Genomic DNA, 18,068 nt, shown 5'->3' with positions numbered 1-18,068 from the left:
AGTGTGAGGAAATGGCTTTGCTGAGGCTTTGTACTCATATGGGAAGAATAAAGTCTGGCCTATTCCCTCACTAAAATAAAATGCTAAATACAGGTGTTATGGATTCAACAGGCAGTATTGTGTGCAACGTAACGGTGGTTTGTGCACTGGAAGGTGCCAGTGGCTTCATCAAACCTCCTTGGGCAGAAATCATAAGCAAATTTACTTGCCTTGCTCCATAAGCCAGTAAGTCTTTCCATATTTTGCGAAAATCCTACTCTAGCAGATGAGGTCTTCATGGAAATGAATCATTAATCTCTTGGGGAGATTCCAATTGGACATGTGAGGGAAATTTTTCACCATGAGAACAGTCAACCATTGAAATAATCTCTCCAGGTAAGGAGTTGACTCCACCACATTGGACACTTTCAAGATGCAGCTGGACAGAGTGCTGGGCCATCTTGTCTAGACTGTGCTCTTGCCTAGAAAGGTTGGACCAGGTGATCCTTGAGGTCCCTTCCGACATGGGATTCTATGATTAATCTGCATGGTTGTATCTGCTGGAACGGTTTTGTGTTTGTAGAGGTCCTTGCTGTGGATTTAGCTTCATGTTAAAAGGAACCCAACAAGCTCAGCTGGAAAAAATTCTGAGCTTGGGGAAATTCAGGAGAGCAAGACAGTGCTTTGGGCCTCAGGAGAGGAACCCAATGGAGATGTCACGTCTCATCTCTGATGGAGGAGAGAAGGTGAGGAGCAGTTCGAAAAGGCTGTATAGGATCAGTGCTGTGAGAAGCGGTATTGTTGCTTCAGGTTTCACTTGCTTTTTATGGATGGTTGAAACTCCAGAAGGGGTGAGACTAGACACAGTCTGGCTAGACAGCTGAGTCACAGAAGAGGCAAATCATCACAAGACCTTGAGTGAGAGTTGGCAGGGAATTACGAGGACATAAGTTTGTGATGCCGTTCGTATCTATGAGGGTGTGCAAACAGCAGTGAGCCAGATTTCCAGAATGCCTTAACTACTGCGATATTAGGCAGAAAAGGGCGAAGTCTCCTTCTCCTCCATATTTTTACATAGGTGAAAGTGTACATCAAGTTCTACTGTAATTAGCAGAAACTGTAGGGATTTTTTTTTTGGGGGGTTTTTTAAAGCATTTAGAAAATAAGCTCTAAAACCGTTTCACGCATCCCGGATTTTGAAATCTTTACAGCCTTTTCAAATACATCTTTGAAAACCTGGGGGAAAGGAGTACCTCATCATTTGCTTAAATACCTGCATTTTTCAGCTACTGCATCGTCTTGACCAAGTAAGAAGATGGTATACTGAATATAGTAAAGTGGAAATGTACATTTGGGCTTTTTTCACATCGCAGTTTACTGTCTGATAACTTTGAGTGTGCTGGTTTGAGATACTTGACTAAAATTACCTTGATAAGGTGCTTATTTAGATCTCTCCTTCACAAAGAGGCCAGTGTGGCTGCCTTGGTGCTCGTATTGACATTTCATAAGTAGTAACCCCGGGAACGTACGGATACATACTCCTCTTGGCAAGTACAGTGCCCTCCCTCCATAGAAGAAAGAAAGGTCAAATAAATTAACGTTGTGAAAACTAGTAATCTGCTCATTGTGTTAAATCTTTTCCTCATATTAATGAAAAGAAAGGGGCAAAGGTCACTAATTCCAATCTGCTTTCCTAAGTTAAAGGTGGGGAAAGTTCAGTTTGAAGTGTGCAGTGACTTTCATTGACTTTGGGGGCCAATGCTGCAAGGCAAGTTCTCTGTGTCTCATAGAAGCCCCTCAAATGTGAAGACAACCCATGTTAAAGCTTGGTATAGTGTGAGTAAATGTATTTTTAAAATTCCAAAATCCTACTCAAAACCTTAACTGTGCTGCAGATATTTACATTGCAGAACACCTGTACTTTCAGGAGTGAATTTTCTTTCCATATCCCCAATATAAATGCCTATATGTTCTCTTAAGCAACTTTATTATTTGAAGTGTTCATTAAGGTGCCATTAGCTGTAATATTTCAGGAAAAATGGGCAAAAAAGAACGCTTCGAGCGCTGCAGATCAATAGAAACAGATCAGAGCTTTGAGACGAAAAATCATATAGATTCATCCTTTGGGTTCTTTTTTTATTCTATTTGCCTAATATAACTACATTACTTGAACAGGCATGAGGCTGTGGTAAACCTTTTGGGAGACTTTTTATATATTCCTGCAACTGACCTCTCTATATAATATTTTTCTCCAAACTTTTTTTTTTTGTTTAAGTTTCTAGGAGACATGATTACGAAATAAAAATGTGAACCCAGTTAATGAAGAGCTGTCTTCTTGATTCCCCTGAAACAATAACTCTAAGAGATAGGTGAATGGCTTGATTCATTTCTACGGGTCATTAACTTCCACGCCTACAGATGACAACGTTAATATTCACAACGTGAATTATTTCTCCGCTGATTAGTTTAGGAGAAACACAGGATGAATGTGCTTATCGTGTGATCTAACGCTGGGCTGGACACCCCTTTGGGTCCCTTAAAAATCAGAATGTCCCTGCTGCCCAAACGTAAAGGTCTCTCTCTCTCTGTCCTTAAACAGCATGATTGTGTTTTTACAATACAAAAATCTGTGGCAATTATGAACTGCAAATGGGGACAGTGTGAAGCAAAGCGACTTTTAGAGTTGAACGGTAAGGCACGGGTTGATGAACTGATTTTGCACCTTTATTTAAATTTAACTGGCTAAAAAGTGCTGAGTGTTTGGGCTTTATCTTTAAGATGTTGTCTCAAACCTCCCAGCCCATTAGACTTAAGTAGTTTTGAATTCAATGATCTGATTGCAGAGTTCAGAGATTATTAGAGCAAATGGGGCCTGATCAATGCCTTGGGTCTTTTTTAAAATTTTTTTAGTGTGTTAATTAATTAATCAACAGGAACAGAAATATACATATAATGCAAATGAGCTCAGTCTCGAGTTACCGGAATACCAGAATTGTTCCTGAGCAGAAAAGGGGAATCCAAAAGCAGCAGGATACTGGTGCTTTTATCTGTGTCGCACCACTTTCTTAGGGGATGTCCTGAGCCAGATACAGTTGGGGGATTGATATTACTGTTTCTGCTGTGCTCTCCCGGGGAAAAGAATCAGCTTTTGAGGCAAAAGATGAAATTCAGTGACTGAAATATTCATGATTCACAGTTGGCCCTTGATTCCATTTGTTGTCACTGCTTCTCTTCGTTTGCATTAACTCCCCCAAACCAAGTTGTGTTGCTGCAATCTAGTACTGAATACAGTTTCCCTAATCCCCAAGTCTACGTTAATTTGCAAGATTTCCCCACAAAACAAATTAATTTTTTATGGACTATTCTCTTTACCTTTGCCAATGATTTTTTTTTTTTTTACTCATTTTTTTCCATAGCTTTGCTTTTTGTGTGGTCAGATATAAGCTTTGTTCTCCCCTAGTTGCCCTTGACTAAAAGTCTCCTATCCTTGGTCTTCAGAGTACGTGAAAGCTTTGTGCTATTTTTCCCAAGGACTGTTTATTGCTTCCATCCCAAGGGAAGGTAAGATACTCTACTCCTTTTGGAGTTTGGGGACATTCTCCTATTCCTATACGTGGACCTCTACTTCCACCTGAATGGGAGGCCCCATCCGTGGAAGCATTCAAGGCCAGGTTGGACGGGGCTATGAGCAACCTGATGTGGTTAAATGTGTCCCTGCTCCTGCAGGGGGGTTGGACTAGATGACCTCTAGGGGTCCCTTCCAACCCCAAACATTCTATAATTCTATGATTCTATGACCAGCTCATCAGTCAGGTCATCTCTCTGCAGCAGTCAGCTTTTTTTTAGTATTAAAAAAGTTTTTAGGTTCAGACCCTGAAGTGCTTCTGTCAGGCTTCTTGCTCCAGTTCCATCGTGGCTGTTTATGCACACAACAATTTTGATTAACAGTAAAAGCATGGCGTGCATAGCTGGGGTAAAAGGAAAAGCTGGGGGGTTGGACAAGGAAAGGAATGATGAGTGCCAGCATCTGGCCGGACAATTCCTACAAACAGGGAAAATCAGTATTTGATTAAACCACCAGAAGATGGTCTGCGCAAACCCCGTGGGCTGGAGCACTGTGGCTATTTCAGCTGCTCTGACCTTGGCTGCTGTTTTGGAGACAGCAACAACAACTGGCCACCCACCGGAGTTGCCCATCGTAGTGAGAGAACCTGTGATACCCTGTAAAACTCACTCCTAAGACCAAAGGACGTGAAATTGGCTAAGCCCAGCCAATAGATCCTTCGCCTAACTTGCTCCTTGTGTAGCTTTCGTAGATGTGGCAGGAGCCTGAAGAGGAAGAGGATGGTAAGGCAAGTTCTGTGTACGCATTTCACACTCAAAGAGACAATTTTCCTTTCTGTCACTGCTGTGATTTTATTCTGTATGTACATAGACAGATTCCTTGAATCATCACATGAGTTATAAATTCCATTTTGTTTCCATGAACTGTGAGTCTCCTTGTGTCTGGGGCTGTCATGTGCTAACAAGAGACAGGAGAGGTGCCAGCGTGTCAGTCATTACAGAATCTCTCCATCTAGCTTACTCGGAGCTAGGCGAGGCAAACGAGGAACTGGATCTTAAATAAGGACAGCGTATCCCTTGCGGGAGGAACCAAGACAGAGCAGCCCAGTGGTAAGGTTTGGATTTGAAAGCTGGAAAGGATTTTTGGAAGCAGAAGCAGCTTGGTCAGGAAGGATAAAGCGATGTGTGGGCACAGTGGAGGGGTCCTGTGACACAGAGGCCATAGGGAGGTGGTGGAAGCCACCGTTGGAAGGAGCAGCTTTCTGCTGGCCGGGGACAGGAGGGGAAGGTCCCTGAGCACCAAAGGGCAATTCACAGAATCTCAAGGAAAATTTAAGAGTGAGGAGACATAGGCAGAGAGTTGTAGGTGTGTTTGCTGTTCCATGTGGCTCTGTGTGTCTCTTGTGGTCATTAAAGTGAAGAGTGGCTGCTTTTGAGACAAAGTAAAGCCTGTGCATTACCTGATTCAACTTTGTGGGATCCTGGAGAGACAAATTGTCACTCAGATGTCAGCTGTGACTGAGCTCTGGGAAAGAGCGAGTCGAAGCCATGGGGATTCAGCAGCAGTCGCAGGGTCTAAACAGGGGTCTCTGTTCTTAGAAGAGAGAAGAGATTGCCTGGAGACACAAAGCAGCTACAGAAACTTGTTTTCACATGGAAGCAGACTGAGGCTTTGTGAGTGTCCCGCAAGAGGTATAATCTGGGCTGTAATATCTCAGTCTTTGAATTCTTACCTGTAGTAAAATGAGAGAGACTTGAAGAACAACAAAACTTGCACGTAGTAAGATAACAAACAGTACCGTAGGTGGCTCCAAGCGTTGTCTGGCATATGCGCGTACAGAAGCCAGCCACAAAATGGAAATCATACCACGTGCGTCTTATCATAATTTGCATTGAGCCCAGGAATAATAATTCCCACCAACAGACAGGCTGTTAGCTCAGGCTTAGTGCCATACTACTGTAGCTACGTAGCTTCTGACTGGTTTGGAGCATGCAAAAAGGAAGCTCATGGTTGCTTGCAGCATAGTCTGCAGAGGGATCTGGCCAGGATGGATCCACGGGTGAAGGCCACTTGTGTGAGGTTCAACAAGGCCAAGTGCCAGGTCCTACACTTGGGTCACAACAACCCCAGGCAACGCTCCAGGCGTGGGGCAGCACGACTGGAAAGCTGCCCGGTGGAAAAGGACCTGGGGGTGTTGGTCGACAGGCGGCTGAATATGAGCCAGCAGGGTGCCCAGGTGGCCAAGAGGGCCAGCAGCATCCTGGCTTGTATCAGGAAAAAGGTTGGGTTTGCAGTATGCTGTGGTGAGGGGTCTGGAGCACATGTCCTACGAGGAGCAGCTGAGGGAGCTGGGGGGGTTCAGCCTGGAGCAGAGGAGGCTGAGGGGAGCCCTCATCACTCCCTACAAGTGCCTGAGAGGAGGGGGGAGCCGGGGGGGTCGGGCTCTGCTCCCAGGGAAGGGGCGATGGGACGAGGGGGAAATGGTCTGAAGTTACGTCAGGGCATGTTTAGGTTGGACATTGGGAAAAATTTCTTTACCAAAAGAGCGGTCAAGCATTGGAACAGGCTGCCCAGAGAGGTGGTTGCGTCTCCATCCCTGGGGGTGTTCAAAAAACGTGTAGATGTGGCACTCTGGGGCATGGTTTAGTAGGCATGGTGGTGTTGGGTTGACGGTTGGACTCGATGATCTTGGAGGTCTTTTCCAACCTTTATGATTCTATGATTCTGTAGTCAGAGTAAGGGCATCCTGCTGGCATTGGAGTCGCTGGCTTTGCATGTTTTCTCATGCTGGATGACGTGATGGAACTTGCGTGTATGTCTGAGTAGCTTTCTGGGATGAAGTCAAAGCACAAGCTCCTCTGAGGCAGTTTAAAAGGAGTGAAACGCTCAAGAGGACAATGTGGAGCAAACTGATGCGTACGATTCTTGTGCATAAACTGCAATTTTTGTAATTTGTTTTGGGAGTGAGGGGAGTGTACTTTGCTGTTTGGTTTTGATTTGCATAAGTTCATAACATTTTCTGAATTATTTTTTTCTGAAAATAAAACTTAACTGTTGAGAGGGAGGTGAAGCTTTTGTGACGAAGGGAAAATATTATAATAGGAAAATTAGGGATTATCGTGATGTCCGTGTTCCAGACTTATTAGGTCTGAAAATAGATGAACGGGGGAGATTACTTTGTATAATTTCTACATATGTAAATGGCCATATAATTATCTACCAGTATAAAATATTAGTGCATATTTACTGTATAATAAGTAATTCAACTTTATAAGCAAATGAAGATTACCTCAAATTTACATACAATGTGAAGAAAAGTCCCTTTATCCTCTGTAACTGCAGCATTTGGCAGATTCGGGAATAAATAATCTTTTGTGGCAAGGGTATGCCTTATCAAACATATGCAGATCAGTGCTAATTAATGCTAATTAAGGTTTCCTGTCTATCTAGTTGGAAAAACGTCCAAATGTTATGAAATCCAGTTAGTATGCCTATTACCCTAATTGTTTTATATGGGATGATTCTTAATTAAAATATGTAAATTGACCTTAATTGCTATATACTAATGGAGGTTCATGTTATCTCACTAAAAATGACAAGATGGTGAGGAGGGGTACTTAAACAAATAATTCTGATACATTTGTAAATAAATGACCTTTACTCAAAATTATTTTTAATTGGAAATTGGCAAAAGGAACATTTTGCTATCTATGTTTCTCTTTAGTTTTAAATAATGTCAGAATTTACAGTTCGTTGTTAATATAGATACGGTGACATCGCAGCTTAATTAAGACTACTAAACAAGTCAACATTTTATGTGTTTACTGCATGTTTCAAAATTGTTTGCTAACCTCACGTTGACCTTCAGAAATGTCACGCTTTGCAATATTGATCTTAATTTTCAGTATTTTTGGTTTTATTTTTGCTTTTATTTTGATCTCTCTCCATCATATCGTTTCATTTGTGAAGTTTGGTACGCTGGTGCACTTTTGCAGGTGACTGGACCCGTGACCGTGACTTTTCATCGGGGAGGCTGGTGGGCAGCACCTCTTTGCGCTTGCCCTGTTAGCGTAGGACATGGGCTGTGATCACCTTTGGGGAGGATGGATCACACGTATGCCCTTACATGACTGAGACCTACATGGGTTTTTACACAAAGTCTTGTATCATAGAATCATGGAATGTTTTGGGTTGGAAGGGATCCCTAGAGGTCACCCAGCCCAACCCCCCTGCAGGAGCAGGGACACCTTTAACCACATCAGGTTGCTCACAGCCCCGGCCAACCTGGCCTGGAATGTTCCCAGGGATGGGGCCTCCACCCCCTCTCTGGGCAACCCCTGCCAGGGTTTCACCACCCTCACTGCAAAGAATTTCTTCCTTAGATCCAGTCTAAACCTACCCTGCTTCAGTTTAAAACCGTCACCCCTTGTCCTGTCCCAGCTGGCCCTGCTAAAAAGCTCGTCCCCCCCTTTCCTCTGGGCCCCCTTTAAGCCCTGAGCGGCCGCACTCAGCTCTGCCCGCAGCCTTCTCTTCTCCAGGCTGAACACCCCCAACTCTCCCAGCCTGGCCTCACAGCAGAGGGGCTCCAGCCCTCGGATCATTTTTGTAGCCCATTTTTGTATGCCCAACTACCCAATAAAAGCCTTATTTAAATGAAGTTCTGTATGGCCGTTTATAGGTGCCCCATATTGCCATTTTCTTGGTAGTTATTTCACACCATTTCAGACACCCAGCAAATGTTTTTCACCCCTGATGTAGAGAATCTAATTAGAGAATCTGCTAATTTAGAGAACCGGCCTATAATTATAGTTTTTACTCATAACAACACTGCGTTTTATAAACACCAGATATGTTTAAGTTTTTATTATGTCGTAGATGGCATTGATAAGTGCCTTGCTGTGGAAAGTCAATCTGAAAGGCTTCGCTGTTTTGCAGGATATCGTAACCAACGTTTCTCCGAGGATTGTGCGTGGAATTACTTCAGGTCCTGTGTATGGCCCGGGCCAAGGCTCTTTTCTGAACATTGAACTGATCAGCGAGAAGACAGCAGCGTATTGGTGTAAAAGTGTCGCCGAACTGAAGGCTGACTTCCCAAAGCACGTGAGTACCGCTCGGGCATGAAGAGGCAATATACTTACTTAGAATCTCCAGTTTATAGACCTCCGAAAACTCACCTTTTTAATATTTAGTAACTAGAATGTCAGTTACTTTATTGACATACGAGTCTGTTATCAAAAACCAGAAAAGCCCATCCAAATACTCTTTATGACAGAAAATTCTGTGAAATGGCTGTTACAGAAACAGGGGAAGGTCGTGATTTTTTAGTTAGGCTGATGTTTACATTCAAATAGATAATATCAAGGGAAGGAGTTGATCCCAGAGTGGATGCTTGTCAGTTCTGCTGTGAATAATTTTGTATTTAAGATCGTATTTAAAGATGTAAATGATTGTATAGTAATGGTTTTCATTGTGAATTGAATTTGATTAGAAACGGAATCTTTGTTCTTTTCACTCTTAATCCAAGTGTGAAAGATATTTCTAATAGCTTTATAAGCAATTGGCTGCTTTAGGAGAAGAAAAAACAACAATACTGACTTCAAGTTAACTTTGCTGCAAGGATAGAGTTTTGTTAGAGCCTTCTTGGCTATGGGGAATATCTGCCTGGGAGGTGGTAATCAAAGCTGGGAGCAGTGACGCCAGCTAGCTGGCATAAATGGTTTTCAGGTACTGTTCGAGTGAGTAAGAACAGCGAGGTGGAAAGTAAAATTCACCTCAATCATCATCTCGAATGGATAGAGCTGGAAATCCCAGAGCTTTACATATCTTCTGTCTTGAAGTTATTACCTCCATGGTTCAGCTATGACCAAAATAAGTGAACGTTGCTGAATATATTATGGCGTGAAGACAATCAGGCTTGTTTTTTCTTATTCCTGGAGGTTAAATGTATGCATCGGCAAGTATAAAAATGTTTAAACACGTTGTATTGATAGTATAAGTTAAGTGCTGCGTGTTTAAAATCCTGCTTCGCTATGGATGGGCTGTGTGTTCCTTGGCTGAGGTTCGTGTCACTTCAGTTACTGTGACTGGGCTTCGTGCTAGCGAAAGCGTGAACCGAGAGAGAATAGCGTAATTCTCTGGTTTTGATTTTAATATCCTTTGTCAAAGTCCTGGATGTTGGTGCAGGCAGACTGCTGGCCGTTTCTGCTGTGGGAATGGTCTCCCCTTGGAGTCTCCACCAAAAATCTATTTTGTGCTTGAGACCAAACCGTTCTCTTCTATGAGGAAAGGCACTAGCAACAATTTCAAAAGGAAAATTTGAATTGTCGGAGACTTAGCCTCTTGTGTGGGATGAAGAAGTCCCGCTCTTTCAAGTCTTCCCGCCCTTCCATAGCCACCGGGGTGAGCATCTTCTGATCATCCCTTACTATGCGAGTTATTACTTTGAGAATGTGAATTCAGCTCCTGCACGTTGGCTGTGGTGTCTCTGAGGTGGTCAATGTCTGCGTGGGCACGGGGGAAGCAGCACCAGCAGTTCACCTTTAAAATGTGTTTTAAAATGTGCCCGTCCACTTGTCTAAGAACTGTCATAATTATAATGGTAAATTTGTTGCTAACTGAAAACAGATTTTTATTCGCTGAGTAGAAATCTCCTGGTGCTTATTTTGAAATATTCTCTATAATTAAAGCTTGCAGAATTTTTTTTTCCCCCAAGTCCTGTTTGCTCCCCTAGAAAGGCTTTTTAAACTTGCTGTGGTTTTTTGTTTTGGTTTTTTTTTTTTTTTTTTTGGGGGGGGGGGCTTATTAACACCAAAACCAGTTTCTGAGAACTGTTTGGGTGAACTTAACACGTGAAGAATGACGTTTCCCACTCAAATGAAAGCCAAACAGAGATGAGGACACAAGTGATTACAGTAAAAAACTTACCTTGCTATGGTAAATATTAAAAAACAATCAAAATGTATATGTAATTACTTTTGCTATGTAATACCAGTAATTTAAGGTAAGATTAATCTTACAGATGAAAAGGATATGAGCAAAATAGCTGCCTCACTAGGTGATCCCCCAATAGCATCCCATCTCGTGCCATCAGGAAGAAATGAACCATAACACAAAAAAAGCAGCTAAATTCCCCCAGTGAAGCCTAGACTTAAACTAAATTTTGCAAGGGGTTGTGCAAAAGAGGACCACCAGGCACAGTGGATGATGTCGTATATCTGTGACACGTTGCCTCTATAGATCAAGAACTAGCATCTGGGGTACTGAGTCCAGTTCTGGGCTCCCTGGTTCAAGAAAGATGAGGAACTCCTAGAGAGAGTCCAGAGGAGGGCAACAAGGATGATTGAGGGACTGGAGCATCTGCCCTATGAGGAAAGGCTGAGGGAGCTGGGCCTGTTCAGCCTGGAGAAGAGAAGGCTGAGAGGGGACCTCATCAACACGTACAAATATCTCAAGGGTGGGGGTCACGAGGACAGAGCCAGACTATTTGCAGTGGTGCCCAGTGCCAGGACAAGGGGCCATGGGCACAAACTGAAGCACAAGAGGTTCCAGTTGAATATGAGGAAGAACTTGTTGACTTGGAGGGTGCCCGAGCCCTGGCCCAGGCTGCCCAGGGGGGCTGTGGAGTCTCGTTCTCTGGAGATCTTCAACCCCTGCCTGGACGCTGTCCTGTGCCCCCTGCTCTGGGTGAGCCTGCTTGAGCAGGGGGGTGGCACTGGGTGAGCTCCTGAGGGCCCTTCCAACCCTTGCCATTCTGGGATTCTGTGATAACTCTCATGTCGTCTTCGCCCCTGTAGTTGGGTGGCCTCATCTTTTTGGCTCTTCTGAGTCCTGGTTCTCACGTGTAGCTTGCTGTTCTCTCTGACCAGCAGCCTTTCCCAGCCTCCTCTTCTATGAGCTTCTCCCTTCAACCCCGAATCCTCTTCAAGTGGACTAGGGCAAATGCTGCCACCAGCAGAAGCCTGCTTCGGTGCCACTGGCAGTGAACTAAATATTCGTCAGGGTCCAAGCAGAAGAGAAAGCAGAAAGTATCCAGATTTTGTATGTTTTCTTGTGAAGTATTGTCAAAATCTGTGCCGTTTCAATTTGGGTTTTTTTTTAATTGATTAATTTGATATTAGTATTCCATTTTTTTTCATAAAATACCCACACAAAGAGAAATGAGAAGGTATGCACAGCACAGGCCCAAGATGATTTTTTTTGTTGTTTAAATTTTATTTGTTTATTTTTTTAAATCGGGTGCTTCTCTGTTAAAATGAGTTGCAGTTAAAAATGAGATTGTTTTCCTTCTGGTACTTCAGACATCTCGGTAAGGTTGGCCAAGACCATTTAAAACATGTGGTATTATTCAGCGTTGTTTATTGTTAAGTTTTCAAAGGACGCAGTTTTAAAAACGCTGTGTCCACTGCTTTCCTGTATAGCAAGAAACCTCCTTTCAGTCAGAGAGCTGAGAAAGTGAGAAGAAAATTGGTCTGTTTGTATTTGTCATCATCTTTTTACTTTCCCAGATATTCTAGTTTTACTTATTTGTATCGGCTTGTCTTTGAGATATCCAAACATCTTCCTTACGTGGTTAACTAAAGGGTTTTATTATGAGAGTCTATTAAGTATTTATATTTTCTTTCTTATGGCCACACATAGCATCTGATGCCACAGGATTTATCATTCTGTGCAATTATTAATAAGGAAAAAATGGATTTATTTTTTTTTGTTCTTTGGTAGTGGAGACTGAGAACTTGACAGTGAGAAAAGATGAAACAATTATTAAATTCATAGTCCTAAGTGTTAATATTAAAATATGCCTTCTGAATTAGTGTAAAGCTGACACCTTACTGGCCAGTTTTGCATTCCCACTCCCCAAAAAAAGGTTGTTTGTAAAGTGCTATATTAATCTAAGGCTCAAGAAAAAAAGTGCAAGAAAAATCTCAATAATGAGAATTTTCAGATCGAAATCTAATTAGTACTTGTTTGAGAGGAATGACGACTGAAACCATAATCACAGCCCGGTAGGCTCTCTCCTCACTCCCTGCTATAGAGGGACATTTTGGCCCAAGGCCAAGCAAAGCTGTTCCCATGTAATACAAACGTTATCTCAACGTCGTAAGGAGAAATACGAAAACCTCCCCTTTCCAAGGCCTGCTTAGATGGGTTTGAAATGGCAGAGGGGAGATTTGGAGGTGGGGAGAGAATGAATGGTGAGGGCTTAGTTTCTGACCAGGGTCAACACACCACAGGTGGAAAATGCATTGTCAGTTTGTGATAAAAAGACGAGACCTTGATTTGGACATGCAATATTTGAAGTGCTTTAGATAATGGGGCAAAAGAATGAACACTAATGCCACAACATGTCCTACTTTCATATTTTATTTATCAAGGAGATACCTGATTATATGGTGTGTTGATGTGCTTTCCAGCCAAAATGTGGCTGAAAAAATGGCACTTTATGGTATATTCAAGAAGTTAATTTGTTTAAGACATATGGACTCGGCCAAGTAGAACTCACCTAACAGTACGATCAGGAATGAAAACTGTGGAAAAAAAATAATTTCACTTTAGCAAAAGTCTACAAACTTCAATCAGTAGAACGTGGCTGAGAAGGTTGAAAAGAAAATTATAAAACCTTGGAAGAGAACTTACTGCTGAAATTTTATATTTGTGTATTTGGCATTAGCTGCAATTACCTGTGCTGGGAACTGGGAATACTGGTAGTGGCAGTACGTCTTTGCGTGCTGGGAACTGGGAATACTGGTAGTGGCAGTACGTCTTTGCGTGCCGGTAAAAGACAGCTGTGTGCACGGTGAAGCTGGCAATCGTGCGAATCGTTTCTGCTGCTCGCGAGGGCACAGGGTATATTGGTGGTGGTACCTTTTTCATCAGGAAAGGCATGCAGGCTGGTGCTGTTCCTCCAAAACCTTTTGCTTACCATAGCTCAGCCTTCTCATTTGAGCAGGTAAGTCGCCTGCTTACACAGATGTCTACTCTTCCAATCTCATAAGCATGTCTATATATTTACACTACCTAGTGGTTGGCCAAGTATTTTAAGGTTTCTTACCTTACCCCGAAACCTCGTTAGCATCGGCACTGGGGAGAACAAGCTTGAGAAGGAGCAAGGTTGAAAGTGATAAAACACTACAGAAAAATGTAGACTGAGGGTTCAGTAAGAAGGTGATGGGCACAGTTGCCAGGTAGTCTTTCTCCACCATCCCAAGGCTGTAACTGGTGCCCTGTAGATGATAAAAAAAAGGAAGCAAATTCATGAAAAACCTCAATATGTGAATTAGTTTGGGTCTGAGCACGTGCAGGAGGTCACAGATACGGGGATTTGGAAGGATGCTTAATGAAACAAAATTGATCGCGGGGGGAAACGTCATTGCCTACAGGGCCAACAGAAGTCCATCACAAATGAGAACATGTCTCAGAAATTTGTACTGCATGGAATAACTGGGATCATGGTTGGCAGAAGTTGCCAAATTGAGTATTTTTCAGTATTGCTGTATTAGTGTACTGAAGTCTTAAAAGCAACATTTTGGCCTCCTTACTGAGCATAAATGAGTTTGGGGTGCTGTGTGGCTCCAAGGAACGTACGTAGGGTAGCAGCCCATCAGCGCTGGCACTGATTCTGTGATCCAGACATCAGTGTCATGACATGTGGAATTGAGAAAGCTCTTCTGCTAGAAACATTAAGTACTCTTGGACCCCCAAACTAAGCCGAAAACTCTTGGCTTCTTAATGTTTGCTCTGCTCCTTGCAGAACGTTGCTGACAGTCGCCCTGACAGTTACTCAGCAGAGAGCAGCTCTTCGAGGCTGGAACTGTTAAAGATATATTTTTGTTCATCACTTTGTTCCGAATGTCTCAGGAACACCTGCCAGGAGTAGCCACGCGAGAGAGCGCCTGAGAACAGATCGCTGGATTTCAGGCTGGTAACCGACGTCTTCGTAGCATTGGGTTTTGGGGGTTTTTTTCTACATTTTAAAATCTCCTGGAATGCTGTAATTAGTTTTTTATATTATGGAGGGGTTTTCTACCATAGAGGTATGAAATAGGGCATCCAATTTTGTTTGGGTTTGGTGTTTGGGTTTTTTTGTTTGTTTGTTTTGTTGGGTTTTTTTTAATTTAGGTAACGAAACCAAATTTGTTTTAATTCTACTCTGGGAGGACAGGAGGAAACAGGGGGTTACAGAGCAAGAAATTACAACTGAACAGGCCCAAGGGGGAATGCCTTGCTCCTGCAAACAACTTCTGGTGCAGAAAAATGCAATGTTCAAAAAGATTTCCTGGAGTTATAAGATGAAAAGAAATAGATTTGCAACAGCAGTAGTCGTTATTTGGATGGTTTACATGGAGAGGTTCGGTTAGTTTGCTGAAGTGATGTTGGAAGTGGGGTCCGACATATCAAGCTTACGTTTTAAGAGCAGGTTTCATCTACAGGCCATGAACAACTTTTGCGTATTTGAATAAATTTTCCCTCTGGAAGCCTGCACTAATAGTAGACCTTGTAATCTGGTTACTGAGGAGAATTGACCGGAATATCTAAAATTGCTGTAGATCTCATTTGAGACTTAAAATTAAGGGATATTAGGTGGAAAACTTATTAAGATATAGAGGAATCATAAACTTCACAGCTTTACTGTGAGGAAGAGGTCAAAGCTGGCTTTCTCACTAGATGTATAAGGAATAATTTGTGTATATTTGCAGGCCTTATTATAGCTTTTATTTCTGATGGGCGTTCAGAGGTCTGTAGGATGTTGTGTAGAGTACATAGTCTTTACATTTCAAAATGCCAGTCACTGACTTGATTAGGGTTATAAAAGGTAATAGTTTGTTTTACCATTTGGTTTTCAATTTTGAAATACTTGGGAATTTGGACTAGCATTTGCGATACAGGTAATTAGGTGAGGTGAAAGGCAGAACCTTCATCTTCGTCTTTGCAGGAGTCATGTTCAGAAGGAGATCAAATTGTCAGCCAGCTGCTCTCCATAAACACCTGCTTTTCCTGGGGCTCCTATAGATAGCTTTGCCTTTCCACCACAAAGAAATAACATCTTATACTCCAAATACCTACCGAGGTGAGCATCCACACGATAACTCACAGACCTTTTGACAAGCCGCAACACCTACAAACTTGGAATAAAACATTTCTAAGCAACCAGGTAGGGCTGTGCCCATGTGGACTTCACTTGGTACCAACAGCAGCCAGTGTATTGTGGACCTGAATGGCAAGGGCACATGCCACGCGTTCTCAGACCAATCAGAGGACCCGTGCTGGAAGCCCAGATGCTTTTCCACATGAACTGAAAAGGACGGAGCACAAGGGGAGGGAGCCACAAGCTGGGATACCCAGAAGCTCGAACACTTCCTGTCATGGAAGTGCCCAGCAGTGCAGAACAGCTACCTGGCTTCCCTTAGCTGAATTTCAGATCCCCAAATCACATTAAAAAACTCCAGAAGTTGTTATTGCTGCAGCTTAAACTTCCCAAAGCCAGCCGTCATGGATGCTTGGTAGGAGGTGAAAAAACCCACACAGCAGTTGTTAAATTCACCATATGGAAAAGATCCCTTTCACTACAGAAAACTGGCAGTAGGCCTAGTCCCTTAACATCAGAGGAAATCCTAGCTGAAGAGGGAGGATGAGGTTGGAATAAGGCACTCATACTGGTTCCCTTGCCTAGGAACTAAACCACTTGGCCCTAGCTAGTGTGGAGTGCAAGAATGGCCCAAGACTCCTCAATTTCCAATGACTGCTGTGGTGGGTAGAATGGAAGAGAGAGGCCTTGGAGCGTGGAGCATATGATCACCTTGCCTTTTTTTCTTCATCCTTCACCACAAGGAAAAGGGAGGATGAAAAACAGTACAGAAAGGTGCTTCCTAGGAAGGAGAGAAGAGAGCTGGCATGAAAGAAGAGCAGACACATTAGCAATGTCCCTCCGCCTGTGCCAGGGGATTTTCCCCTCTCCCCCATCCGGAGGGTGTCCTGGTTCAGCTCTTCATGAGCTAGCAAGAACGCGTTTTCCTCTGTGCAGTCTAAGGAGGAATTCAACAAAACTTGAGATTTCCACAGTGGATTTACACCAGAATTGCCCGTCCATTTCTGTAGGCATAGCAGTTTCTGTTTGCAAGAGTAAGTGAACAAAACCAGAGGCTAGTAACAGAAATGTTGGTGTATTGGGTCTTTGAGATCATGTTTTCTTATACGGAAGGAAGTTTTCTGGAAAAGGCTCTTCCACAAGGCATAAGAAATGCTCCAGCCTCATATGACCTAAATGTTGATAGAGATGGGATTGAGCTAAAAAATATGGTGCTGTAAATTTTCACTTCCAGAGGCTTGGGTGTTAGTTAAAAAAAAAAAAAGAGAGAGAGAGAAAATAGGGGAAGATTCTCACCTGTCATCAGCATTTTTTGATAGTAGTGTTGGCTATAGCAGATCTGCTTGGGGCTTGCAAAGTAGCAGAGAACTGGCACATGGTCAATGTAACGCCTCTTTTCTGGGGGAGGTCAGGGGAACTACAGACCTTAGGTATTCTATCCTCGTATGCAAATTGGTAGAAGCTCTTCTAAAACAGAATTAGTAAAATGGAAAAAAAAAAAAAAAAAAGACAAAAAAGAGTAAAGAAACCCCTTGTGCGGTATGCCATGCCTTAAAAAATGTTCCTTGAGGACATCAAGAGAGACCCTGCTCATAAAGTGAGCTTGGATTTCCGAAAGCGTTTGATAGGTTCCCTCATTGAAGGATTTGAAAGAAATTAAGTTGACATAAGATTAGAGGGAAGAAACCCACATGAATAAATAACTAGTTAAACATAAGAAACAACGTTAAGGAATAAATACTCAATTTTCACAGTGGATAGAGAGCTCCAGTCAAAATCCTTAGGGATCTGCGCTGAGTTCTGTGCTATTTAAAATGTTTATTAACAATCTGGAAATGACAGAGAATTTCAAGAACATAAACTTTGCTGGTAATAGTAAGTATTGTAGGGAGATAAAGATGAGAGCTGACTATAAAGGGTTATGAAGGATCTTGCGTTACTGAGTGACTGGCCAATGAACTGCCAGATGAAATTAAATTAAGATAAATGTAGTATGCAGATGGAGTAAAACAGCACTAAATTTATATGTACAGTGATTGATTCTGAGCTAACTGTACTAGGGTTACAGTAGAGAGCATCATGAAAATCTCAGCTTAATGCTGAATAGCATTGAAATACAGCTTATCAAACACAGAATTCCTGGGAAAAGGAAGAGAGAAAAACAAAGCAAAGCCCATCATTATGCCAGCATATTGATTCATTTTTCTTGCGTATTTTGAATACATGGCTTTCAGGTTTTTCTGTCTCAGCAAGGGTGCAGCTGGATTGGAACCAGAAGGGCGAGAGGTGGAAATGAGCAGTTGGAGATGCACGCCACCGTGGCTGTGGAGCTCATTCTCACAGGGCTGGTGCCAGGGGTACATATGGGTTGGGAAAGAACCGATGGGAAAAATGATTTGGAGAAGGCTATGGAGTGCATCACCTTCGGCTCAGGGCCTTCCT

At 42.7% G+C, this 18,068-nt stretch overlaps 1 protein-coding gene across 1 annotated transcript in view; it reads left to right on the top strand.

Annotated features, from left to right (window-relative positions):
• Positions 1–18,068, top strand: part of DPYD (dihydropyrimidine dehydrogenase) — a 372,577-nt gene that overhangs the window by 207,466 nt on the left and 147,043 nt on the right. Inside the window, exon 15 of the mRNA XM_009647526.1 lies at positions 8,480–8,644. Coding sequence (XP_009645821.1) covers positions 8,480–8,644 — 165 coding nt within the window. The remainder of the gene's footprint in view (positions 1–8,479; positions 8,645–18,068) is intronic.

Source organism: Egretta garzetta, unplaced genomic scaffold, assembly GCF_000687185.1.
Source record: "Egretta garzetta isolate BGI_Z169 unplaced genomic scaffold, ASM68718v1 scaffold149, whole genome shotgun sequence".
In the NCBI taxonomy this organism is placed as follows: domain Eukaryota; kingdom Metazoa; phylum Chordata; class Aves; order Pelecaniformes; family Ardeidae; genus Egretta; species Egretta garzetta.
This window is presented reverse-complemented; position numbering and strand designations above follow the sequence as displayed.